This window comes from Pelodiscus sinensis, chromosome 7 (genome assembly GCF_049634645.1).
Source record: "Pelodiscus sinensis isolate JC-2024 chromosome 7, ASM4963464v1, whole genome shotgun sequence".
Classification (NCBI taxonomy): domain Eukaryota; kingdom Metazoa; phylum Chordata; order Testudines; family Trionychidae; genus Pelodiscus; species Pelodiscus sinensis.
Window position 1 is genome coordinate 6,324,999 of NC_134717.1, and position 26,791 is coordinate 6,351,789.

General features: G+C 44.6%; 1 protein-coding gene across 3 annotated transcripts in view; it reads left to right on the top strand.

Moving 5' to 3' along the window:
- The window catches only part of MRAS (muscle RAS oncogene homolog), a 65,860-nt gene extending 40,881 nt beyond the window's left edge, over positions 1 to 24,979 (top strand). For all 3 annotated transcript variants that reach the window (XM_075933063.1, XM_075933062.1, XM_075933061.1), the window contains 4 exons: positions 13,682 to 13,835; positions 16,461 to 16,560; positions 19,638 to 19,717; positions 24,089 to 24,979. In XM_075933063.1, the coding sequence (XP_075789178.1) occupies positions 13,682 to 13,835; positions 16,461 to 16,560; positions 19,638 to 19,717; positions 24,089 to 24,188 (434 nt within the window). In that variant the 3' untranslated portion in view covers positions 24,189 to 24,979. The remainder of the gene's footprint in view (positions 1 to 13,681; positions 13,836 to 16,460; positions 16,561 to 19,637; positions 19,718 to 24,088) is intronic.
- The last annotated feature ends 1,812 nt before the right edge of the window (positions 24,980 to 26,791 follow it).

Here is a 26,791-nt window from a genome sequence, read left to right on the forward strand (position 1 = left end):
ATTACCTGTTCTATTCTTCCCTCTGGGGCATCTGGTATTGGCCACTGTCGGCAGACAGGATATTGAGCTAGATGGACCTTTAGTCTGACCCAGTATGGTCGTTCTTATGTTCAGGTGACACTGTAAACAAAAAGAGGGCAGCATTAGCTCCTGCAAATGTAAACAAACGTTTGTCAAAGCTAAACAAGAGGTAGGACTGAGTGGACGTCTAGGCTCTAAAGTTGTTTTATTTTTGAATGCAGTATTTTTTGTACGTAATTCTACATTTGCAAGTTGCACTTTCATGATAAAGAGATTGTGCAACAATACTAGTATTAGGTGAATTGAAAAATACTTTCTATTGTTTTTATAGGGCAAAAATAAAGTGAGAACTGTGCACCTCATTCTGTGTTGTAAATGAAATCAAACTATTTGCAAACATAGAAAAAGTCCCAAAATATTTTAAATAAAGGGTATTCTATTATTGTTTAACAGCACAATTCATTGTGATTAATTTTTTAAACATTTGACAGCCCTAATCAATGTATATGTATGTGTGTATACATGTACTTGGATAACTTAAATTGTCATGCAAACTATTGTGAAGCACACATTAAATTCACTCTCCCACCCTCAGCATTTCAGTGCAATTAGTGAAAAGCAACAAAATCAGATGGAACTTGTAGAATTGTCAGTAGTAATGCAGAAAATCAGAAGTATTCAATTAATATTTTTGTATATATTTGGGGAAAACATGATGATGATGATTGATGCAGTCATTTAACATAGTGAAGATAACAGTGTTTCCAATCCATTAATATCTCAGGATGATATTAAACTGTAGTTTCTAAAGAAAGACATTTTTTAAATCAACAGATCCAGATAATTGCATCCAAGAGTTTGAAAAGAACTGGCTGACTAGCTCACTGTTCTACTGCTGCTGTTTTTCAATAAATCTTGGAGCACTGGGGAAGTTTAAAAGGACTGGAAGAAAGCTAGTGCTGGGCCAATTTTTAAAATAGTAATGGGATGACTCAGATAATTATAGGTGTGTCTGTCCAACATTGGTCCCCCAGGCAAGATCATGAAGTGGCTGATACAGAATTTGATTAATGAGGAATTAAAGGCAAGTACTGTACTATATTTAATGCCAGTCAACACGATTTCTGAAAAATACATGCTGTCAAACTAACATGATATGCTTTTTTAATGAGATTACAAGTTGGGTTGATAAAGGTAATAGTGTTTATGTATAAGGCATTTGTCTTGGTATTGTGCGGCATTTTGATTTTAAAAAATCTAGCATGATCTAGAACTAACATGGCACACATCAAATGGATTAAAAGTTGGCTAACTGATAGATCTCAAAATGTAAGGCTACGTCTAGATTGCATCCCTTCTTCTTAAAAGGGATGCAAATTAGACGTATTGCAATTGCTAATGAAATGGGGATTTAAATCTCCCCTGCTTCATTAGCATAAAAATGGCTGCCACTTTTTTTCGGCACGGAGCTTTGCCGGATAAAAGCGCCAGTCTAGATGCGGATCTTTCAGAAAATAAAGCCTTTTCTGAAAGATCCCTTATGCGTCTTAAAATAAGGGACTCAAGACCCTGTAAACTTCAATTTATGAGGAATAAGGGATCTTGCAAAAGAGGGGGTTTTCTGACACTTGGCCCCATTTACATGGGACCAAATATTGGAAAAACCTCTTCCTCAAAAACAATCGCAAGCGGGATTTGAATATCTTCTTCTGAAAAAAAAGGCAGTTTAGCTGTAGTCTTGGTTGGCTGGGCGTGAGCAGGGCGAACAATGAGCAATCGATACATGTTTTAATATAGCTCAATGTAAGATGACACATCTAGAAGCAAGAGATGCAGGCCATACTTCCAGAGAGAGAGAATCTATCCTGGGTACTCGTGACTGAAAAAAACTAGGGGTCTGGGTGGATAATCTTATGAACACAAGTTCCAAGAGCAACTGTGTAGCTAAATGGGGTAATGCAATTTTGGGGTGCATAAACAGAGAAAATTTGGAGTGGAAGTTAAGAGATTATTTCACCTCTGTATCTTGCACTACTGTGACCTCTGCTGGAATACTTTGCTGTCCGTGGCCCAAGAGAATTGTTGATATATTGGAGAGAGCTCAAAGAAGAGCCACAAGACTGATTAAAGGGTTAGAAAAGCTTATTTATGGTAATAGACTCGAGGAGCCCAATTTTGTTCGTTTTAACAAAGAGGAGGTTAAGAGGTGATGTAAGTAGAAAGATTTAATAATGGACTCTTCAATCTATCAGAGAAAGATATAAAATGATGCAATGGCTGAAAGTTGAAGCTAGACAAATGCAGTCTGGAAATAAGGTATACATTTTTAACTGTGGGAGTAATTAACTATTGGAACATTTCTCCAAGAGGTATCTGGCTTCTCTGTCACTGGCAACTTTTAAATCAAGATTATATGTCTTTCTAAAATATCTGCTTTAGGAATTATTTTAGGGTAGTTAAATGTCCTGTGTTAGACCATCAGACTAAGGGTACGTCTAGACTACAGGGTTTTGTTGACAGAAATGTTGTCGACAGATACTGTCGACAAAGCTTCTGTCGACAAAGAGCGTCTCCACTACATTCAGTTCTGTCGACAAAGCAAGCTGCTTTGTCGACATGGCAGTGTAGACGCAAGGACAGTTTACATGCAATAACGCTTTCTGTCGACAGAACTCTGTCGACAGAAGGCGTTATGCCTCGTGAAATGAGGTTTACCAGCGTCGACAAAACTGCTGAGTTCTGTCGACGTTATGTCGACACAACTCAGCGGTAGTGTGGATGCAGGTATAGTTTTGTAGACAAAAGTCCACTTTTGTCGACAAAACCCTGTAGTCTAGACACACCCTAAGTCATCACAGTGGACCCTTCTGGCGTTGGGATCTGAGATACTATGAACCAGGAAGACAAGAATCCGGACCAACCACAGATGGCATGTGTTAACACCCTTGCAAGCTTTTGATTTCCGATATCATGAACTACTCCCAAACACGGTCAAACCCAAAATGGAATGTTAACTGCTTGAGAGAGGATGTTTTATGGCAGTGCTCAAGATGTTCTGGGTCGTTGGGTAGGCAAAGCTTAACTTTTGTGGCGGTTGTCACTTTTTAACTATAACCAGGCAAAAAGCCATGAAGGGAAAGGGAATCTGCCTGTATCTTTAAAAGGGATCTCTTCTTAAATCTTCACAAACTTTTAATGATTTTATCAGAACTATTGCACTAAGAATTCTGCTGCATGCTAAGAAGCTATGGTTACCTTTTTCAGTGAAGAAAAGCAATGCCAAACATTTTTTTAAGGGTGGCTGTAAATCTTGCTTTTAGTCCTCAGTCCTGAAAACATGCATCTGCTTAACTTTAAGCATATTAGTAGTTGATCACCAGTGCTTAGCTTCAAGCATAGTGATAGAAATGTAGCCGTGTTAGTCTGATGTAGCTGAATCAAAAAACAGGACTATGTAGCACTTTAAAGACTAACAAGATGGTTTATTAGGTGATGAGCTTTCGTGGGCCAGACCCACTTCCTCAGATCAAGTAGTGGAAGAAAATTGTCACAACCATATATACTAAAGGATACAATTAAAAAAATGAACACAGATGAAAAGGACTGTTTGCTTGCAGGTTCAGGCATAAATGTGTATTGTGGTGTTCTTTGCAATAAAGCAATGTCAGCCCTTATGTAACAATTATTTTTACTTCAGTATTACATAAGATAAAAACCTGTTTGTTAACTGTCGCCTGCCATGGTCTGATCTGCCTCCTCCATCCAGGAGTGCCTTTTAAAGGGACAGATGGCCTTTACTCTCTGCATCCACACGATCACCAATAACAGCTAGTGCACTCTGGGGCTGGTCCAAGCATATGCTTTGTTTTCAGCAGAAAAAAAAATCCAAGAAATGATCTATTTTTACACTTTCGTTTAACTTTTGGGGGTTTCATCAAAAACACTGACAAGTTCCAAAGCATCCACTTTTTTTTTTCCTGTCATCAACAGATGGCATTTTTCTCACCGAACATTCTGTTTCATCAAAAAGCCATTTTTTTTTCACACCCCCCCCCCCCAAAAGAGTTCTGAATAAACAGTTTTGCTGGGCTCTTCTCTATGCATCTCAAAATATCCTGAACTTAATTCAGCCATGCCTTCAGAACTGCATTCTGGTAATCCTGCTTGGTTTTAGAATCCTCTGCCTACTGCCTGGTAAAACTGCAGCAGCCTGTATGTCTTCAAGCATTAGAAAACTCACCGTTCATCCTAGAGGCCAACTAATGGGGAAGAAAAGATGTGGTCTTTGCCATCCACCTTGAGAGACCAAAGGGTGTCTCCTACCTGTTTCCTTTTTTAGGGTACGTCTACCCAGTAGGGCTAAAGTCAAATTCAACTACACAACTTCAGCTACGTCAATTGCTTAGCTTAAGTAGAAATAGCTTAATTCGGCTTTTGGTGCTGTCTACACAACAGGATGTCGAAGGAAGAACACTCTTCCTTTGACTTCCCTTGCTCCTTGTGAAATGAGGGTTACCATGAGTCGGAGTAAAAAGTCCTCCAGCTCAACATTATTTTGAAATAAAGGCTTGTAGTGTAGACACGCGCCATGTTATTTTGACATAACGTCAGTTACTCTGAAATAACTCTGTAGTGGAGACGTACCCTTACTGTTTCTTCGGGGCCTGCTACAAAGCCCATTAAGATCAGTGAGTGTCTTTCCATGGAGTTATCTGAGTTTTGATCAAGTTCTGGTATCGCAGCACACAAATCCTTAGACAGCTGTTCATGTGCAAGGCACATACTTCAGCATGAGTAGTTAGAGCAAAACCATCACAGAGGGGCGTGACTTAAGTGTAGAGAAATGCATCATGTTAACCTTCAGACTCTTCTGTCTTTCTTTAACTATACTTCATTTGCAGTTAAATCTTTCACTGGGTGATTTTTTTTCATCTTGTGCTTGTAAAAACTAGAATCTGGGACTGACTGTGGAGAATATAATTGCTAAGTGAAGACACATAGGAGAGGGTTTTTATAAGCAACTAGCGAGGCAGAAGTAGATGTAACACACAAGCTGAATGGGTCGGCATTTGACATTTTTGTTCCAAAAACATAGTCCACTTTCTCTGGCGTTCCCCTCCAAGCCTGTGTACTGTCCATGAGCTGTAATGATGTCCCACCATATCATTGTAAAATGCTTTGTGCTAACCAGCTTGAGTTTTTCCTCTCCTGAAGCGAGATCTACACTCACGCTCATTGTGAAGCTGGCAAGGCAATGACATATTTTTAATTGAGCCATATAATTTCTGTAGGCTGCTCTCTTTTTCCCACTTGAACTAATTTTAAATGCAATTTGCTTGGATTTCATTTTTCAGGCCTTGAAGTCTAACTGGGGTTCTGCCCTATGTGGGATTTGCTCTATGAGCATGTTTGGGTCACTGCCTCTCGGTCTCTGCTTTCCTAATTATAAAGAGGGGGCAATCGTATTTCCCTGCCTCACAGAGGTGCCTGATGACTAATTGAGAAGGAAGCAACTTAGCAGGATTTTATGCAAGGTACTACTACAGAAGTGCAAAGATAATTATTAATGGCCCCTGCCAATCCAGCAGAACTGTCCCCAGAGTATTTGGGGCACATTGCTAGTGAATACTGTAAAGTGCTTTATTAAATAAGGGATGTGCAAGTGTAAAGGCCAGGTCTACACTAGAACTGGAAGATCGGTTGACAGTATGCAACTCCAGCTACGTGAGTTTGGTGTCGTCTTCACAGAGGGAGGCTGATGGGAGCAAACGCTCCCGTAGGCTTCTCTTACTCCTCACAACTGCCAGGAGTACCAGTGCCCACCAGAACCACCCTCAGCATTTGATTTAGTGGGTCTTAAGTAGACCCATTTAATCAAATGCCAGAAGATCGATCTCCAGCGTGGCAAGTGGAGATGTGGCCTAACCGTGAATTATAGGAGGTTGTCTCCTTAGAAATCTTTTATGAGCGAAGGCTCCGTTGTCTCTGCACTCAGCTGTTTTCATTATTTCTTGATGACCTCATTGAGGTCAAAGTGGATATACCATACTGGGTTAGAAACGCACACACTTAGCAGGTTAGAGTTCAGTAGCTCCCAGAGTTAATCTAATTTGTTAGCTGTATCCAGGTGAGTTTCAATCGCCAGTTTTCTTACCCCTCTTTCTGTACACAGGTTGAGTTAGTGACCAGCAAAAGATTAACCTTTATGTGAGTGTTAAATGCCAATCTGAATTTCTGTTCTGCAGATGGAGCCATTATGGAATGCTTCCATGGACCTCAAATTCCTAGGAGGTCCTAGGTCACACCCAGGGAATGGGGAAGTCCAGAACAGCCCCTACCATATGTTTGGCTGGCAAGATGATTTGGTTGGCACATTGCTGGACCTAACTTGCCACAATCTACTTATTGGAACCCTTTGTATGCTCCCTGGGCCAGATTCTCAGCTGGTGTAAAACCGTGTAACTGCACCAATTTTGGATCTACACTGAAATCTGCCAACTTAGGATCTGATCCTCTGTGAAGTTCCAGAGTGGGGTTGGGAGAGGAAGCTAGTAACTGAGGTCTACCCGTTGGGTACAGAAGCTACTGAATACTTTTTTCCATGAGCATTACTGCTACACAGATGTCTGTGTTTCTAAAGACTCGCGTGAACGCCAATTCTGTGCTCCATCTCCCGATTGCTAAGCTAGTTAGTGAAAGGGCTAGAGGCCAGTGCTTGGTGATCCCTGCATTCTCCAGTGGTTTGTGCAGTCTCGTTTTAAGGGCCCCGTCTTTTGGGACCTCCCAGTTAGGAAGTTTTTCCACACTCCCTCACAATGCTTGCTGGAGGGAAGAATTTTCCCTGATATTCAGTATTTCTTTTTAGCTCTCATACTTTTGCTCCTAGTTATTATATCCTTGTGCATACTGTGCTGGAAGCCTGATTGAAAGCCATTAAGTCAATGGAAAGTCTCCAGTAGATTTGGAGCAGGCTCTACATAATCCCTCTCCAGCCTGTGTGTTTACATGCTTGAAATCACTGAAGACAGTTACCCTGACCCCTCCCTGTGCATGCTTGCTCACGCTTGGCATGTCTCACTGTGAGGCAGGATGTTGTTGCGGTCCGAAGAGCACTTGCATTTGACAGCTTGTCTGCTTTTCCAGGGAAGAAGTTTGGGGAATTCTCTGACCAGAAGGTGAGGTGTCGGTAGGCTCCATCCATCTTGCCAGAGGGGGGTAGGGGTTGTTTTTAATTAAGGTGGTTTCACAGAATGAACTACATGTCAGCTACTTTTTATGACTCGGGGGTTGTGACCTCCTAAGAGGCTTATTTTATTTTTGTCTTTCTGCCAGGAAAATGTCAGTATGGCAAGACGGAGACCACAGAGGCTTTGGATTCTTGCCTGTTTGCCAGAGAAAAGGCCCCTTTTAACTAATCGGCTCTTTACGCTGTGCGTTGACACGGAGGCTGTTCTTTAGAGGGCTTCTCTGCCTTGGTGAAGGCCCTTCTCTTTCCCCTAAAGAAAGGGCAAGAATTCGAGTGCTTGTGTTTTTCTGTGATAGAACATCTGTGGCTGTATCTAAACTGGCATGATTTTACACAAAAGCAGCCACTTTTGCGCAAAATCTTGCCGCCTGTCTAGACTGGCAGCGAGTATTTGCACAAGAACACTGACTTTGTACTGTACAAAATCAGTGGTTCTTGTGCAAATACTCCGACGCTCCCGCTCAAGGATAAGCCCTCTTGCACAAGTATTCTTGTGCAAGAGAGCAAGTGTAGACAGACAAGTTGATTTTTTGCGCAAGAAAGCCCGATGTCTAAAATGGCCATCCGCGCTTTCTTGCACAAGAGAGTGTCTACACTGGCATGGATGCTTTTGTGCAAAAGATGGCTTTTGCGCAAAAGCATACGTGCCAGTATAGACGCTCTCTTGCACAAATACTTTTAATGGAAAAACTTTTCCATTCAAAGCATTTGCGCAAAATCATGCCAGTCTAGACGCAGCCTGTGTGTTTAGCTAGCGTACAACACAGGGGCTCGTAAACGCCCAACTGAGTCCTTGTGGCACGGCTCTCCTTGGCAGGTTATCACGTGGATGAGCAGAAGGGAAGCAGCTGAAAGCCGGGGAGGCCAAAGGCAAATCCGTAGTGAACACTGGGAGCTGGTTCACTAGGGATGGGCCCAAGACATGCAGACAAGGGAGCTGGCAGCCTGCACAGGCCCTAGGCAAGGTGTGGGGGTGGCGGACCTGGCTCCGGGCTCCCAGAAATGGACGGGGCTTCAGGTGGAAGGAGTGAGGCTCGTGCAGCTAGACCTCTGCACTATCTGGAGTGTGGCATGCTCCTCCCCGACCCATGGCGCCTCACAGAGCAGTCAGCATAGCGCCTTCACAGTCATTTACAGGGCCCAGGGCGCTGGCTGCTGCAGGAGCAATGATAGTGCCTGGGCACGCATACACACACACACACACACCCGCCCTCCGGGGGTTCCACCCACACACACACACCCTCCAGGGGGTTCCAAACTGCTTGTCTAGGTCAGATCCAATGTTCCCTCTAATTTTTTTTTCCCCATTCAGCTGTGGAATAAATTTTGTTACGGGAGGTGCACCTCCAGTAGAAACACATGATACCGGTTGTGAGCCTAGTAGGCATTCTGCTAATCAGTTGGGCAGCATTTGAATCTCTCCTGGGCGGCCACCCAAGCGCTCAGCGGGCAGGGAACACAGGTCAGGTCCAACGTTAGTTGACTACAAAAGGGAACATTGAATAATATTTAACCTAAGTGTCACAGTGAACGCTGCATGCGTGCCACATCCTCTCCTTACATCAATGGGAGTGGATATATTCCAGAAATCTCAACAAGTTCCAAGTTCTCTGGCTAATGGCCCAAATGGTGGATTCAGCATCTTCCCTCCATTCAGAGCCTAATTCACTGAGCTAAATTCATCCCTAATGCAACTCCTCTGAAGTCCCCGAACTGCTCTAGGGATGAACTTGGGTGTATCTATCGTGCAGTCACTGCAGCCCAGTGTTAAACCCAGCCCCCCCCCCCCCCCTGCGATTGAGAAGGCCCCATTAAACCCCTCCCAAACCTGGTCCCACGCCATAGCCTATTCCCCCTGCTAGAGCCCTCCCAACCTTCCCCCCCACCCTGACCCTCCGGGCCGTCCCTGAGCCCCCCTCACTCATGGCTCCACCCCACAGCTTGAGACCTCATAGCCTTGTGCCCCAACCCTCTGCCCCATGCCGGAGCCCCTTCCCAGAATGCAAACCCCTTGGCCCCACCCCCGCCACGTGGATTGTATTAGGTGCCACCACTATGAAGATGTGTCCGCGCATCACCTCCGTGTCCCGCAGCACCTCCCCTGGTGCACGGCGCAAAATCCATTCTGCTCAGGAGTGGGAAAAATTAGAGGGCACGCTGCCCATACGACAGGCCACCCCGAGCAGCGCTCTGACCCCAAATTTGAGTGAGTGGTGTTGCAATCTGGTACCTGGGGTCACCGTACCGCTCAGGTTTGGCCTGGTTGCCCTGTGACAGAGGCTCAGCTGGTCCAAACTGAGTTAAGATGGGGGAGGCCTCCATTTCCACAGGGTGCAGGGGCCCCACAGATGTTTTAGGCTGGCCCCAGGGGCTGTTCTACAATTGGAACACGCAGTCACCTTTCTAGGAGCACCACAACCCAAAGCCCTTGCACTGGAAGCGGCTGACCCGGCAACTCCGTCGCCGCTTGTTATGAGGCAGTGGCAATGAGCCAAGGGAGACAGGAGAGGCAGGAGCCCAGCACGGCGGTGTCAGAGTCTGGCGTTCCATGCTGCCCCGGGGGAGCAGAAACTGGGGTCAGTAATGCTCGCTGATTCCACATCTAACGAGCGAAGGGGAAGAAGGGGGAGGGGAGGCTGCAGAAATGTTTACATGTCTCATGGAAGGTGGCTGGAGATCCGAGAGGCCAAGGAAAATATTGCTCTAACAAGGCTAGTTTGCAGGCTGGTGTGTGAGAGAGACCAAGACACAAGGCATCCCGGCCGGACCAGCGTATGCTGTAAGTCAGGAGTGAGACAGACGACTGACAGCACAGCAGTCACCAGACGGGCCGAGGAATGCCACAGGAACAGCCATAGGCTGAAGGCAGCCTTCAATGTGAGGGCAGCGAACGAAGCCATGGGCAGAGAGGGTAGAGAGCCATGCTGCCAGGAGAGGCCGGGGGAGGGATTTTAGCTGAATCCGCCAGAATTCTCCCCAGGACACCAGGGCAGGGGCTGCAGTGGAGGGTGGCTCCAGGGTACAGCTTGTTCCTACCCTACCAGAGAGTGAGGCTGAGGAGGTAGGGGGAGAGTGGACTTGTGGCACCACATTCCCTATGTGGAATCAGCCCCCCCATACCCCATCCAGCTGTAGCTGGTCCTTCACTGATGTGTACAAGGAAAGAGAGGAGGGATGAAGATTCTCACCCCCTCTTCCTCCCTCCCAGTCCCCATTTTCTTGGCTCTATCACACAGCCCAACGAACTGAAATTGGCCCCCGGCTGGCAGCTCCCTCCCCCAGCCAGAGGCGTACGGTGCCTAGAATGAACCGCCAGCTGTTCAAAATGGCTGGAGGTTCCCTCTAGGCATTGTACACCCCTGCCAGGGTGGGGCCGGGGGCCAGAGACTTTGTGCGTTCCCCCTACCCCAGGCCCTGATTGGCCTGGGGGTGGGGGAGCGCACCAAGTGTCCCTCTCCTGCCAAGGGCTAGCCATGCCTAGAGGGAATAGCCCCTTTCCACCTGAGGCCCCACCTCTTCCAGGGGGGCCAGCCCATGACCATTGCCAAAATTCATGACGTAGCCCCCTGCAAAAATGATTGCCCACTCCTGCTGTAGAGCAAACTCATTCTCTCTCAGTAGCACTGCATGGGACAGTGCACCACCCCCAGTAGGTGTGCAGGTTACGCTATGACCAGTCACTTTCCTTTACGAGGGAGGCCTAACACGCAGAGGCAGATAGCGGAGTCCACTTCTCCTTGTGGTATGTTTGGCAGGCTGGCATGGCTGGCTACTGGTGCTGACTCTGCAGGAAGCACCAGGAATAAAGCAGCTCCACTGTGCTTATCCTCTAGAAGTCCACAGAAAAGGGCAACAAAAAACGATTAGGGCTTTGGAATAGGTCCCATAGGAAGAGAGATTAAAAAGACGGGGGCTTTTAATCTTAGAAAAGAGGACACTAAGTGGGGATATGCTAGAGGTCTATAAAATCATGCCGGGTGTGGAAAAAGTGAATAAAGAAAAGTTATTTACTTATTCCCACAATATAAGAACTAGGGATCACCAAATTAAATTAATAGGCAGCAAGTTTAAAACAAACAAAAGGCAGTTTTTCTTCATTCAGTGCACAGTCAACCTGTGGAACTCCTTGCCAGAGGATGTGGTGAAGGCTAGGACTTTTACAGGGTTCAAAAAAGAGCTACAGTGAAACCTTTGTTATCCGGCACTCTGTTAATCAGAAAACTTTGTTTACCGTCATTGCCCCCAGCCACAATACTGTCACATCTTCAGGCTCACAGCCCTTGCTTGGTTTACCATGATTGGCTTAATTTTTTATTTAAAAAGTACTAATCATCTTTAACTCAAAATAGAAATGTGGGACCAAGTGCCTCACACCACAAAACTACCAATGTTAAAAACGAGTTTTACTATCATTGTCCATTGGCTTTTCCTAGGTTAATAGGACCCTCAGATAACTGGAATTTTTAGATAACGGGAACACCCTAATCCCCAAGCATGCCGGTTAACACAGGTTTTACTGTAGATGGATTCATGGAGGTTAGGACCATCAATGTCTATTAGCCAGGATGGGTAGGAATGGCATCCCTAGCCACTGTTTCTCCGGAGCTGTGTGACAGAGGAGGGATCACATGAGGATTACCTGTTGTGTTCCCTCCCTCTGGGGCATCTGGTATTGGCCACTGTCAGCAGGCAGGATACTTTGGTCTGACCCATTATGGCCATTCTTGTGTTGTTATGTAAACCAAGGCAACCTCAACACCTGACGCAAACAAGGGTGTCTTGTTAGGGCTACAAACCCCACCCCTGTGCCAAGCACCCTCAGCCAAATCAGCAGATTGCTTATGGTCCTGTGTCTCCTTTCCTGGTGCATATGCGGGCAGTACATGCTGACAGGCCGTGTGTCCAGCTGTCTGCTTTGCTTTTCTAACCCAGTACCTCCAGCGGACAAAAATGGAGAACCTTCGTTGCTGCCCTACACGCCAGCGGGCATAATAGGCACTAACTAACCTCCCCTAGGCATTTGAATAGCCAGTATTCCACTCTGTAGAGTGGTCTAATTTCTACCCGGAGGATCCCCTGTTAGCTGCTACCCTGCTGCTTCCCCGCATGCTCTGGGATTTGAAAGGTGACAGTTCGGGGGCTTTCCCACTGCCTACAGAATTGAACCCAGGAGTGCAGATGTGGCTTGCTGAACCTACCCTAATGCACCAATTGCCAGACTGGCTCGGACCTGAGCTCCAATAGACTCCAGTCTCTTTTAGAATCCTATTCGGCCATTGTCCTCCATGACTTCCTGTGCTCCTCCCCATTCCTTCCTCCCTTGTTCCCCTGCACACATGGGTGTGATGGGCAAACTGAGTCTCCCGCACTGGTAATCAAACATGGAGACTCTCCAGCCTTTCACTATGAATCAGGAGGCACAGAATGACTGATGATGGTCAAGACTGAGATCAACCCTCGTGGCTCCATTCCTCCGGCAACCTTTGGGTGCATCGGTAATGTGAGCTGTGCCCAGAGCTCACCGGGTGCAGCCCATGACCATGTACCAAAATTCATTAAGTGGCCCCCCTGCCAAAATTGTTGCCCACTCCTTCCCATGCTGGTTACCGCTCTGCTAGTGGTGTGCTGGGGATTGGAGGGGATGGTGCAGGTGACAGATTGCTACGCAGAATCCCCGCCAGGCGCAGAATGTAAGCACGCTCACAGACTCATAGCTGCAGACTGAACCTCAAACAGGGAGGTCAGTTAAAACTTCACTGTCTTTCCTAGCCAGGTAGTGGCTTTAGGATTGGCCCTGAGGCTCTCCTCCTTGGGCCGGGAACAAAGAACAGTGTGAAATAACGTTTTGGTTTTGGACGAGGAATGTAAACAAAAAGAAGTTCTTCAAACGTGTGTCCCGCCTCCACCTGGACCGCTGGTCTAGGGAGTAGCAGTGTCTTCGGCACTGGCCTCTCTCTCCCTTCCTAGACATGGGCTTTCCTGAGTGGGGAACAGCAAGGGTTGCGAGGCAGAAAGGATGAGGATTAAAACATGTTAGTCAGGACTAGCCGTGTGCTGATGCACCGAACTCAGAATCCGGCTTGTGGCGGAGACCGATGCTGAATGCTTTGGAGGAAGGTGGAAGTCACCTGGTCCTGTGTGGGGATGGCGGGTGTAGAGAAGGAGATGATACAATGAAGGGAAGATAGTACTTCTCCCTCCACTAGCTCATATGGCTAGGAATATTCTCTGATCACAACCACCCCTGCTACCTGATTTTTACCCAGGAAGCAAACTGGTAGCCTGGAATGGCAGCTGTCAGTTACGGAGAGTCGTCTCAGTGAAGGTGGAAATGTGAAGAAAGCTGTAATGTAGATTAGAGATGGCAAAATGACTAACACTTTTCTCCCCTTCCTTCCCCCGCCCCTTTGCTAGTTCTAGACACTGCAGGGCAAGAGGAGTTCAGCGCTATGCGCGAGCAATACATGCGGACGGGGGACGGGTTCCTTATCGTCTATTCTGTCACAGACAAAGCCAGCTTTGAACACGTGGACAGGTTCCACCAGCTGATCCTCCGAGTCAAAGACAGGTGAGTGCACTGGAGGGAAGAGCTCCCTTAAACACAAAGCACTGCGGTTGGGGAGGCATTATGGTCCCACAGCTAGAGCACAGTTAGACCTGTCTTTGCCATTGGTTGCTGGGTGAGCTTGGGCAAGTCATTTCCCTTTCTGTGCCTCAGTTTCCAGATCCATAAAATGGGATCAAGTAACTTACCCGTTTTGTCAAGTGCTTTGAGATCTATAGATGGGAAGTTCTGAGATCTAGGTGGCATTCTTTTTCAATGAACAATACCTCTGTGTGTTTGCATTTAAATGTCTGTTTGATGAAGATTTACATAGAGGAGAATACAAAAGATAAGGCAGTATTAGAGGTCTAAACCAGCGGTTAACCAGTACTTCAGAAAGATCAAAGAGGAAGCTCATAGAATCTTTTCATCTTTTAATAATTCCCTCTTCTCCATTCTAGTGCACCAGGGTGTTTTTTTTAATTTTCACGGGGTGGAGTGTGACTCTAGTTCATGCATCCCTGCAGCTTTAAAGCACTTAATTTTTCCATTCATCATGGTTTTTTTAAACAAGAGAGAATTCAAGAGCAGGTTCCAGAGGATTCAATCCTTGTGGCTGGCTTCTTTTCGGCTCTGAATAACTCCCCGAAAGGAGGAGTGGACTCATATCATGGGAGGTTTATGGCTGGAATGCTTTTCCACTGAAGTGTCCACGAGAGTAGGAAATGAAAGTATTTTTACTGCATCTAGATAAACATAAATACCAATCATTTTTATTTGCCTCCTAGACAGAGAAATGGGATTTTCTCCATGTCTGCCACATTCTCTTAAATTCTGGGCCTAAGATAGGTCAACAGTGAAGCCTTTGTAAATTGAGAGAGAATGAAACTTTGTTTCTATTATGATTAGACATGAGTTTTAGCTAATAAAATTCATTGAAAATGGATCACCCTCTTGTTTTTGGTAAGAAACTTTCTCCTCCCTTCAGGGGTACTGTAAACCCAAACACAACAGGCTGCCTATGAGAAATGGGAAGTGAAATTGACGAGAAAGAAACATGTTCGTCTTGCCCAGTCCAATCTGAGTGAAGCGCAAAACCTAAACAAACTGTCAAATGATGAAGAGTAAATTTTGCTTATTTAAAAATCTTGAATCATTTGAAAAGGCCCAGGTTCTATTAGCAGCACGAGAAAAGTGTTTCATCCAACATGGCACTGGATTCTACACTGTGTCCAGCCGTCACTCTAGCTTCACATCAGAGTGAATGACAACAGAATTTGGTTGTATCTTCATCTTAAGAATCGTATGTCCCCTTAAGCATTTGGAGATTTGAAATCCAAACTAGTTATGGTTTCTCTCTAGAGTTATTTAGAAGACGGTGCTTTTTCATTACAGCTACTGACACTACAACAGTTAAATGTATTTGCCTTGTTCAAGTAGCAATCATACAACTCACTACAGGGAACAATATCCAGAGTTTTATTTCTGACGTAAACAAGGCAAATTACATACTGTCCAAATTTATTCTGTTTCTACCGCTGTGCTACAAACCAGAGGAAAATTGAATCATCAAAAAGAGCAAAGCATTTACTCCAGTATACACATAGAATCAATATTCATTATCACTCTGATGTAAATTAAATCCATATTATCATAATTAACTATAAGAGTAAATGAAAATTCAAAGAGCTGCGTACAATGCACCTCCAGCCACAGTTATGAAGCAATATTCCAGAGAAAAGATTGAGTCCATCTCTGTCTCATTGAAGAAAACAAAATATGGAAAGTAAGTCTGAACATTCATGTGAACTGAAAGTAACACTCATCAAAAGTTGTATTCACATAAGTAAGATTGGCTACTTGTCAAGGCAAACCTTATGGTTCTGTCATAGCAAATAATATAGAAATCATAGCAAATAATATAGAAATCATAATTTTAGAAAGTAAAGGGGAAAAAAGCTGATGTGATATTTTGTTTTTCCTAAAGAAATAAGGAAAATCAATTGTAAAATTGATTGTAAAATCAATTTAAAATTGTAAAATAGTAAAAGCCATTTCATCTTATTTAACAGTTTCAAAACTAGTTAAACCCCATTCAATAACTACACTTAATTGGATGTACATGGGGCCTAATGGGTAAAAATTCACAGGAGAATCTAGCTCAGTAGAATACTAGCATTAATGACAGATCGTGATTATTCAGGGGGCCAGATTTAAAAGGCATATGGCCAGATCCTCTGTTGGACTAAACTGGCATAGTTTTGTTGACTTCAGGGGAACTATGCTGATTTACAGCAGGTCAGGAGTTAGCCCAATTTTTGTTATAGAAGCCTTGGATATGACAAACCTACACCTTCATAGGATTTTGACACTAATACATTCTCAGGCATTATGTTTCATTTATAGTAAGCAAACTATACAGACAAAGTAATAAAGTGTTTTTCATTGGGTTTGTGGGTACATTGACAATGACATTTACAAACATTTACTAATAAAATATCTAATTCTTCTGAGCCTAATTATAAGTAAGTTGCTAAATGCCTACATGGTGCTTCTTTCTGCCTGAAAACGCAAGATGGTGATAGTATTTGAAAAGGAAGCTGACCCTAAACCCTTAACACTGAAAATCTCCTAATTGCTTTTTTCCAGAGAGTCTTTTCCAATGATATTGGTGGCCAACAAAGTTGATCTAATGCATTTGCGGAAAATCACTAGGGAACAAGGAAGAGAAATGGCAACTAAACATAACGTAAGTTTGTGGGTGGAGTGGGTTTTTTTGGTTTGTTTTGAGGTTTTTGCATGTTGTTTTGACTCTGATTTTAATTTTCACTACAGGCATTTGGAATGAGTTTCATTTTGCATTTGGAGTTTAATTGGATCACTTATTTTATAATTAAACAATAGCAATTACATTTTCAAATAAACCGCAAAGAAAGTACAGGCTGAAACTCTCTAGTCCGGCACATCCGTGGTCCAGCATGATTTTAGTTAGCTGGATAGCTGCTTATCATGGGTGTGGCCATGTTTCCCACAGTCCCATAAAATTTGTTTACAGCCACCAGTCCTGGTTTTCAGTGTTCTGCACTGTTATTTAGCTCTAATTTACCCCTAAATGTCTTCTAAGACAGTAAGCAGTAGAAGTGTTGGTAATGCTGCTAGACAATATTGACCTCCCATGACCTGGAAAATTCTGTGGTTCAGCTCTAGTGAGGTCCCAAGGGTGTTGGACTAGAGAAGTTCAACCTGTAATATAGAGAGAGGTAATTTCCAGTGAGGCCGGTACATGGCTGAAGCAGTACCAGTTTTGTACGCCATACTATAGCAGAGCTATGATGATCATAAAGTCATTAGAGCGATAAGGTGGGTGAGATATCTTTTATTGGAGCAATTTCTGTCGCTGAGAGAGACAAGCTCTTCCTCAAGTCTGGGAGAGGAACCCCCAGCTTCTCAAAAGCTTGTCTCTTTCACCATCAGAAGTTGGTCCAACAAAATATATTACCTCTCTATTATCTTGGGACCCACATGGCTAAATCTATGGTGCACACGTACCATAAAGTCAGGTAATGCAAGTTCTGTGCAGGTGGGACGAATGTGCATACAAGATGGACAGAATGCACTCTTCACATGAAAATGCAAAAAAAGTCGTTAGTAGATGCACAGGCCCTAATTCTGAGTTCCGTCTGTTGTCCATCAGGAGAAAGTCCATTAACGATAATGGAATCACATGAGTGTAAAACTCATGTAAACCAGAACCAACTTGTCAACTCCCTATTATTCATACTGCAGTTTGGCTCCAGAAATGGCTCCCAAGTAAGATGATAATCACTGTTATACTAGGTTAATCACTTCTAAATGCTCCCAGGCATGGAAAAAGACTTAATGGAACTTGCTGCATCCCAAAGGACTTTTAAAGATAATATCATGTGAATTATTCAAGGTATATTTACTCCCAGTCCTGTAAAGAAGCTTTTGTGGAAGAGTAGCGAGCCAGACAACCTAAACAACAACCCAGTACATAGCTGTGAATTATGTTGTTTCAGTAGCATAGAAGGTGCTGCATGTGCAAATGCAGAATTTTCACATGGGATATCAGCAGTCAAGTTTACAAATGTAGCTCTTCACTGGGTATGTCAACTACACGTAACCAAAAAGTTCACTTGGGTACCAATGGAAAATGACCTTCTCTATCATCTGAACAGAAGTTTTTCGAAATCTGAAGGATAATTGTAGAAATCACCCTTCAAGGACCTTAAAATGTAGTGTAGCGGGAAGGTATGTTTAGCAAGTGTTTGTTCTCCAGCAAACTTCTCGCATAGTTTGTTTTTGTAAATGTAGTCTTCATATCCTCAGGTACATCCCAGGGGGAAAGAACATCCCTCATAATAACCGCTGCAATTACTTCCCCCAAATTTGGAACTTTAGACTTCTAGCTGTTTTGTATGCTGCATATTTTGTAGGCTGGGGTGATCTTAGTTGGGATTGGTCCTGACTTGGGCAGGGGGCTGGACTTGATGACCTCCTGAAGTCTCTTCCAGCTCTATGATTCTATGATCTTTGGTAAGAATTTTCTGTCCACTCTACAAATTCACCTTGATGTCATGGCAACATTTCACTTACCTGCCTTTCTCCAGGCAGTCTCATTTGGATATAACTTTCTTTTTGTACCCCAAACTCCAGTACAGCACAGCTGTGCATTGTTCCCCAAAGGCTACATTCTGCCTCTTGTTCATTTCAATGTTGAGTGAAGTGACCTCTCTATGTAAGATGAAATCTTGGCTCCATTGAAACCAATAGCAAAATCTCATTGACTTCAATGGGAACAGGATTTCGCCCATAGTGATTTAGACCTGTGTTTCTCAACCAGTGGTACAAGTACCCTTAGGGTACTCGAGAGAAGTCTGGAGGGTACGTCAACACAACTGAAATTTGGAGAAAACTGAATTTTTGTTTTAAGTTTTACAGCACTTTATTATTGTTGTACTTTTTACACTCAAAAATGTCATCGCCTGCCTGGCTACAATTAAGTAATTTAAATGAATGTGTTGCAATGGTAGGAAAAAAATTGTGTGTCTGAAAACTGTAGGTACTGCGGGTGCTTATCATTTTTTTAAAAAGAGAGTACTTTATAAAAAATAAAAGGTTGAGAAACACTGGTTTAGACCATTTGTTGGCAAAGGGCTTTGAGATATCCCAAGATGCATGATTCTGTGCTATGAATGCCATGGTTCAGAGCACCCTTATTAAACAGTCTGCTGCTCTAAGGCTGTGTCCAGACTCAGGGGTTTTTTCGGGAAAAGTAGCCTTTTTCCGAAAAAACTTCCCCTGCGTCCAGACTCAAGCCGCGTTCTTTCGAAATTAAATCGAAAGAACGCGGCTTTTCTTTCGATGGCGGTAAACCTCATTTCACGAGGAAGAACGCCTTCTTTCGAAAGTTCCTCTTTCGAAAGAAGGCGTTCTTCAATGTAAATAGGGCTTCTTCAAAAGAGAGCATCCAGACTCACTGGATGCTTTCTTTCGAAAAAGCAAGCCGCTTTTTCGAAAGTTCAACGTGCAATCTAGACGCTCTCTTTCGAAAGAGGCTCTTTCCAAAGTATCTTTCGAAAGAGCCTCTTTCGAAAGAGGCTTGCAGTCTAGACATAGCCTAAGAGACTATTTGAAAGTGTCCCTAAATATGTTCAGTACAGTTCTTCTGTGCTAGTCATTATATCACCACCCTTTGGTTTGCATCCAAGTTGCTCTAGTTCCTTGGGTTGTCACTTGAGAAAGGTTCATTGTCCACCAGCAAAATGTTACTAGTATTTATGGTGCTGGGCTTTTATCTTTCAGATTCCATACATAGAAACTAGTGCCAAGGACCCGCCTTTGAATGTTGACAAAGCCTTCCATGATCTTGTTAGAGTAATCAGGTGAGCCATAAAACACTTTACTCGCCCATGGATTAACCGTTGTTGGCAGGAGGTGCCTCATTCATTGTAACACACGATTATCCGATCATGGATGAAAATATGGAACAGACCTGAACTAAAAATATTGATCTGCCTTTCCAGCTGGTCTGTGAAGCGTGGATCACTACTCTTTGGTAACAGTTTTCCAGCCAGCTATGCACCCATGTATAGACGCTCCCTCTAGATCAGGAGTGGGCAAACGTCTTGGCCTGAGGGCCACATCTTGGTATGGAAATTGTATGGCAGGCCATGAATGCTCACAAAATCGGGGGCTGAGGTACAGAGAGGTGAGGGCTCCAGCTGGAGGGGGTGGGCTCTGAAGTGGGGGGTTGGGTTCAGGAGGGTGCTGCACACTGGGACTGAGAGTTTCAGAGGGCAGGAAGAGTATTGGGGCAGGGGTTGGAATGAGAGAGGGGGTCAGAGGTGCAGGTTTTGGTTGATGCAGCTCCCAGAAGAAGCAACACGTTCCCCTCAGGTTCCTCTGCAGACGTGCGACCAGGTAGCTCTGTGCCCTGCCCCATCCACAAGTGCTGCCCCTTCCACCCTCGTTGGCCAGGGTTCCCAGCCAGTAGAAGCTGCAGAACCATCATTTAGGGCTGGGGCAGCGTATGGTGCCCTCTGGCTGTCTCTGTTCACGGGAGCTGGAGGAGCGACATGCTGCTGCTTCTGGGAACTAAGCGAAGCCACAACACGTGTGGTGTGTTGCAAACCCCCAACCTCACTTGCCAGAGCAGGGCAAGCCCCTGACTCCGCTCCCCAGCAAGATCTTCAGGGCCAAATTAAAGGTCTGATGGGCTGGCTGCAGCCCTGTGGGCCTTAGTTTGCCTACCCCGATTTAGGTTGTATTTGCCAAGTGTGTTTAGGTGAGACAGTACCAAAAGCCTCACAAAAGTCAAGACATACCACATCTGCCACTTCCCCCCAACTTCAGCCGCAAGGCTTCTTGCCCTGTCAAAGAAAGTTGTTGTGCTAATAACTAATGCTGTCAGGTGAAGCTATATTTTTTCCATATGAGGTGGAAGAAATGGCTTCCCCAGCAATGAAACTTGTTAGGCACTTACACACAGCGCCTCTCTGTTACTGTTTATCTTACCACAGCTTTGAGTCAGCTTCCATCGAAAGCAGATGGTGCTACCCACTCTTCCAAAATCATCTCAAGCTAGCAGAAGGAAGGTGTGGGTGGAAAATTATCAGAGTGTTACAGATATCAGTTGGCAACATCCCAGGATGTTTCTGATCTATTCTGCACCTTGCAATTAGTAGGCTGGGCATTAGTATTAATTACACTGAGCTCTTAACACTATCCATCACTATGTTGAAAAATCACAACAAAATAATTGGCTCCCTATTTGTTGTTTCTCAGTGACTCCAAGTCAAATGTTCTCGGTTAAGAAAGTTACATTTAAAATATATGTTCTGTATGTGCTAGCCCAAAACATGGACACCAGGACCTTACAGTCACGTTTCGGCTCTTTTCTTCATTTGCATCGTTTGTTAGGCTCCACTAGTCCCGTTAGACAGCTGTGCAGCCCTGTTGCCTTCAGTACTGAAAAAATCATGTGCATTCATTCAATTAGAGAACATAAATGAGGCCACCACCTTATCTGATCAATCGAAACTAATTTTTGTTGAAGTGCTTTAAGAAAACTGTTAAAAGGCCATCACGGATTATCCACAGTCGGATAAAGGATAAAAATCATCTGCTTAATTTTTTGTCACAAATTGTGAGCTCAGCTGTAGTCAGGAAAATGTCATTTTAAATGTCCTACAACCCTGCACCTATCTCCAAATTGCTTCCCAAACATAAGGGGCTAGCTCTAGACAGAACCAAGCCCATGAGTCATAGTCTGAGTAATACCATGGCAACTGTCAGCCAATGGTTGTGCTCCTCCTGAGCAGAGCTGCATTTGGTTGAGTCCCAGGTTTTCTTACAAGTGCTGGGATTGGCTCCATGGAGCTTGGCGCAATCCATATAGTTAGTGGTGCCCGCATCTAACTGGTAGGTGAATTATCAGGATCTTCCTGATCCCCTTCATTGTGCTGTAAGTTCACCGCTGAGCTACACTAGTCCTCTTCCCACTGTAATACAGGGTCAGGGTAATTCTCCATCCCTGGGATCATCTTCCAGAAATAAGCTTTGTATAATGCTGCTCAGTGTTGCCTGAAAGCAGCATGCTTTGTATGCATATATAAACTATGGCAATGTTACCTTGCTTCCTAATTAGACCACTAAGCAGTAGATTTGGGTTTGGTCAGTTCTCTGAATAGTTAACTGTCCTGAAAAAAAAACCTCATTCAACACGTCTTTCGAACTTCTATATCAATGGAATGTGGTTGCAGTGAGAGGAAGAAGTCAAGGACCACACATTTCTCTTTAGCAATGCAGTATTGGCAAGCGTTCCAAAATCATGCATCAGATTCCACACATCATAAGATTGGCTTGATTTTTGTGTTTCTTTATTGTGAGAGCTTTGTGCTTTCTAGTCTCTGAGCCCTTAAGAGTCCTATGCTTTTCTCTTCCTCCATAAGTAGCATTTAAAAAAAGCAAAGATACGATTCTCCATAAGTAACGGCTCCAGGAGCTGGAGCTTTTAAGAAAAACGCCAACTATCTCAAGGCTCGCAATCAAATCGCAAGAGTTGGCAAAGCCTGCTTCCTGTATTTGGTGTGGTTAACTTTCTGTTCAGCCCATGAAATAAGCTGAGGCGGTTGTTTAGGGAGTTTCCCCATCACACAGATTAAATACTCCAAAGACTAGGGTTCAGACCTTTGTGAGTTGCCACGGATACACAGTAAGTCTGTGGCATCAACCCCAAGTCCTGCATTTAACTACCCAACCTTTCTTTCTCCTGTTTATTCTGCAGCTCTGGGCCAATCTTACCTGGTGTAAACTGTAGGGATGTAAAATCCCATTTAATTAGTTAACTGGTTAAACATTACATTTAACTGGTTAACTGATTAAAGGGGGCTGAGTGGTGGGGGCCCCACCCCCCACCCACTGTGGCCAGCTACTTCCGCACCAGCTACCCACTCACATCCCTACTAAACTGGTTAGTGTCACTCGCATTAGTGTTAGGGAAACTAATGATCTATGAGCTATGCCCATTTACACCAGCTGATGATCCAGCCCTGTGTGTAGCAGCCAGTCCCCTTTTCTAAAAGACGTAACGCTGACTAGCTTGTGACCCAGAGAACTTGGGAGGCCCTCAGTAACACAGAGGTGCAACTCAAATGGAACTGTAGTGGCACTAAAGAGATGACTCCTGCAACACTGGCAGAAGGAGGTGACTGAGGGCTGCAGGGACATCCAGCGGGGAGGGAATCCCGGCTGTGCCTTGCTGATTGCTTTGAATTCCTTCTGTCTGGAGGGTCTTCCGAGGGGCTGCTGTCTGGCGAGGACACGGAACACTTTCTCCTTCTGAGCCACTCTGCCCGGCTTGGAAAATGTTGTATGTATCAGCACAGGATAGAACCCATTTGAGCAGCAGGGTTGTTAAAAAAAAAAAAAAAAGCTGATTGATTCCAGATCAATTCATTTGCCCTGGGGGAAATTCCAGCCCGGCATGAATCTGCAACAGGCTTTAGTTCTCCCCTGATTTCTGTTTCTCTGCAGTCCCTTGCTCCTCTAAAATGGGACAATGCAATCCACTGCCATGGCAACGGAACCCACGCCCACTTTTGCGGCTGTCACCTTTTCTGTAGCCACACGATTTCCCTTCCTTTTCCTTACCAGCTGCTCCAGAGGCCTTCCCCTCCTCCTACCCCCTCCGACGGAAGGCTGTTCTTCACTCCAAATTTCATTCACTTCAGCTCCTTGACTCTAATGGGGTGGTTGGCAGTGCTATGGTGATTACTGCTATTATCGAATACCAGTGGGGCCTGCAACGGGTGAGGTGCTGCCCCAGGAGATACTGTCCCTGTCTCAGAGCTCTAGCAAGCTAAGAAATTGGCCAGCAACACAGTGAAAGAGACCTTGATAAAAGCAGCACCTGCTGCCCGGAGGCCCAGGAAATACAATTTGTTCCTGAACTCTCGTCTCCCTCTCACCGTACGTAGAAGCTGTGCCAGGATGTTGGCTCCTTTAACAGCACAGATATTTAAACTCTCACTGACAGAGTTCATGTCCCTTTGTTCTTTCTCTGTTTTGGCCCCGTGCCTCCTTGTGCACGAGGGAAGAGGAGAGATTCACCTGCCGGAGGGATCAGGGAGCGGGGAAAGTCATTTCACCCTCTTCTGACTGATTCCTAGAGCTGTAGGTTACCTGTCTATCTACCCCTAGCCTAAACAGCATGGATGGTTCACTGGCTTTGCTTCTTTCTTTCCTCCAAACAGGCAACAGATCCCAGAGAAAAGCCAGAAGAAAAAGAAAAAGACCAAATGGCGAGGAGACAGAGCGACCGGCTCTCACAAACTGCAGTGTGTGATTTTGTGACGTGGGAGGGGGCTCTGGGCACCCCCGCCTGACCGAATGTGAACTAAACCAGCACTAGCGAGACACGCTGTACCACACCATAACGCTTCTAACAGTGGTCCTAACACTGAGGAACTTGATGGGGGAGGGGGGAGATTGGACTCGCTGACATACTTGAACGGCGGCCAAACTGCCAGCTCTTGGCCTGATTTGTGCACGGTGCAGAGCGACTTGCAAGCATGCCGAGGAGGCAGGAATAGCCAGGACCAGGCCTCTCCACAGTCCCCAGTCCCCAGCATCTTGGTGTTTATCTTAAAAAATGGGGGAAGGGGTTAAAGTGTTGGTTTTATCTGCAAACATTTCTCCACGTGACCCATGTCTAGCAGCCGTGAACGACCCTTTGTGTGGTACAGTCCGTCGTGTACGTATGTGTGGGGGAAGGGGAAGGGCTTTTTATTTTCTTTTGCCCAGCGAGCACTGGATAGGAAAGAAACCCGGCTGGGGTTCGTTTCTGTTGCACTGAACTCTCTCTTCGGTAGAGATGCCAAACCGCAGCTTCGTAGGAGAGTGTGTAGATTTGAAGGAAGAAAATGAACTCCAGCTGTTCTCAGCACTCCAGGCATTGTGTCAGACCTTGGAGGACAGCCAACTTACAGTCCATAAACGCCAGCGTAGAAAAAAAAAAGGGGCGGGGGGGAGGTTACCCTCTGTGAGGAGGTTCTGTTTCTGTTTTGTATTTTGGGGGCATGTCTGATTCAAAAGGCATTTTGTTAACCTCAAAATATTTAAATTAAAGTAATTTACAAATGGAAGGAATGGATTTTTTTTTAAGACAAACCTGTGCTGATCCTCAATCTAAGTGTCTATAAAACTGCACTTGGATTCCAAGTCATTCCTTTTGCCTCTCTTGCCTTTCCCTGTAAAACCAATAACCCGGCGATAGTGAGATGGGTTGTTCTCCCCCATCCACATTCTCAGTTCAAGAAGATTGGCTCCATTTCCTTCCTCTTTTTTTCCTTCCCCCACTTTCAGCTGGATCCTGCTGCCTTTGACGTCATTTCGGAGTTTTGCTGTTGACTCAAATGGGATTTGCCCCTTTGTGACTTTAGTGAGCCGTTGATGGCATGGAGGTGAAAGATGTCTGTCCCTCTGAGGAGGCACAGGAATCCAGGCTGACTTCCCCCACCTCATGGGTGACCTCTGTCCTTAAAGCCCATATTGCAAGCTGAGGGGGGAATGAAATATGCTTTTGGTCCTTCACCTTTCTCTCTGTTAATTGTGGTGGTGTTTTACTTATGGGATGGACAGTCATCCACTGGACTGAGACCACCAATTCATTCACTGAGGGCTACTAAGCACCTGTAAGAGTAACAATGTACACTTGTTACCAGCCGGGATTAGATTGGTTTCCATTCAATTCTGATTTATTTGGCATGACAAGCTGGGGTTTCTGGCTTTCATGCGTTGGTATCTGAAAACTGTAGATACAGGTATAAAACATCACGGATGTGCCCATGACTCACCTATTTGCATTTGTCATTATTTTCTGTTTCTTGATTTGGGGCCAGGTTGTTTTATAGCACGTTTGCCTTGCTGGGAGCAAGTTAACTTTTTGAACAGGTAAGTAAAACTAATGAAAAACCCTAGCCAGATTGTACTCTTCTGCATCATGCTGGTAGATTTTGTTCCTTGGCTGGTAATTGTCCAAGACTTTTTATGCCAGGCTAAATGGATGCTTTCTCCTCGGTGGCAGATGTCTTTTCTTTTTTCTTCATTGTTTTTTCATTAAAAATGTTTATTTCTTAAATCATGAGGAAATATTTCTCCCGGACCCCCATATTTTAGACAGTGGATTAGAAAGGGCTACGTAACTTCAATGAATCTATAAGAATGCATTCCCACTGAGTCTCTGGCCCAAAATTATCTTACTGCTGTCACATAGGTTTCTCACTGAGCTGTGGGTAGCCTGGTAGCATAAGGATGAATCCTGGCCCTGGGTTTTTAGCAGGCATTTTGCAATTCACGTCAATGGGACCAGAATTTCACTTCTGCCTGCCATTGTCCTAGAGAAGCAAATGGCTAGGTATCAATCTGCAATTAATGTAGTCCACGGTCCTTGATGACACTAAAGTGTTAAAGGACTAGAGTTGACTCTATTGCATTCTTGCTGGAATCCCTTTCTACTTGGATCTACTAGCTAGCTTTAAAATCAAATGTATATTAACTTCTGATTATGAATCATAGAAGTCCAGCCCCCTGCTCTAGGCAGGGCCAAATGAGATTTCTTCTACAAAGAGGCCAACATCTGCCGTCTCTAAGACCATCCTGTTAGAAATAATCTGGTTTTTATGTCCTGTTTCTATGGGAATTTGTTATTGGTTTATTTATTTTAATCCAAACTTATGGGAATATTTCCCAGAAGCTCTCTGTATCTCGAGTCACATCTGATCATTGTATACTTGAAATTACGGTCCACCGAGTTTGAAATGTCCTAATCATTTCTTCAGCAAACAACTGGTAGCATGGAAGATTGCAAAGTGGGAAATAAGCAGGAACAGATTAACTCTAAATTAAGTACAAAAGCAAACGGGGAAGATGAACACAACACAAACTAGGGAGACTGT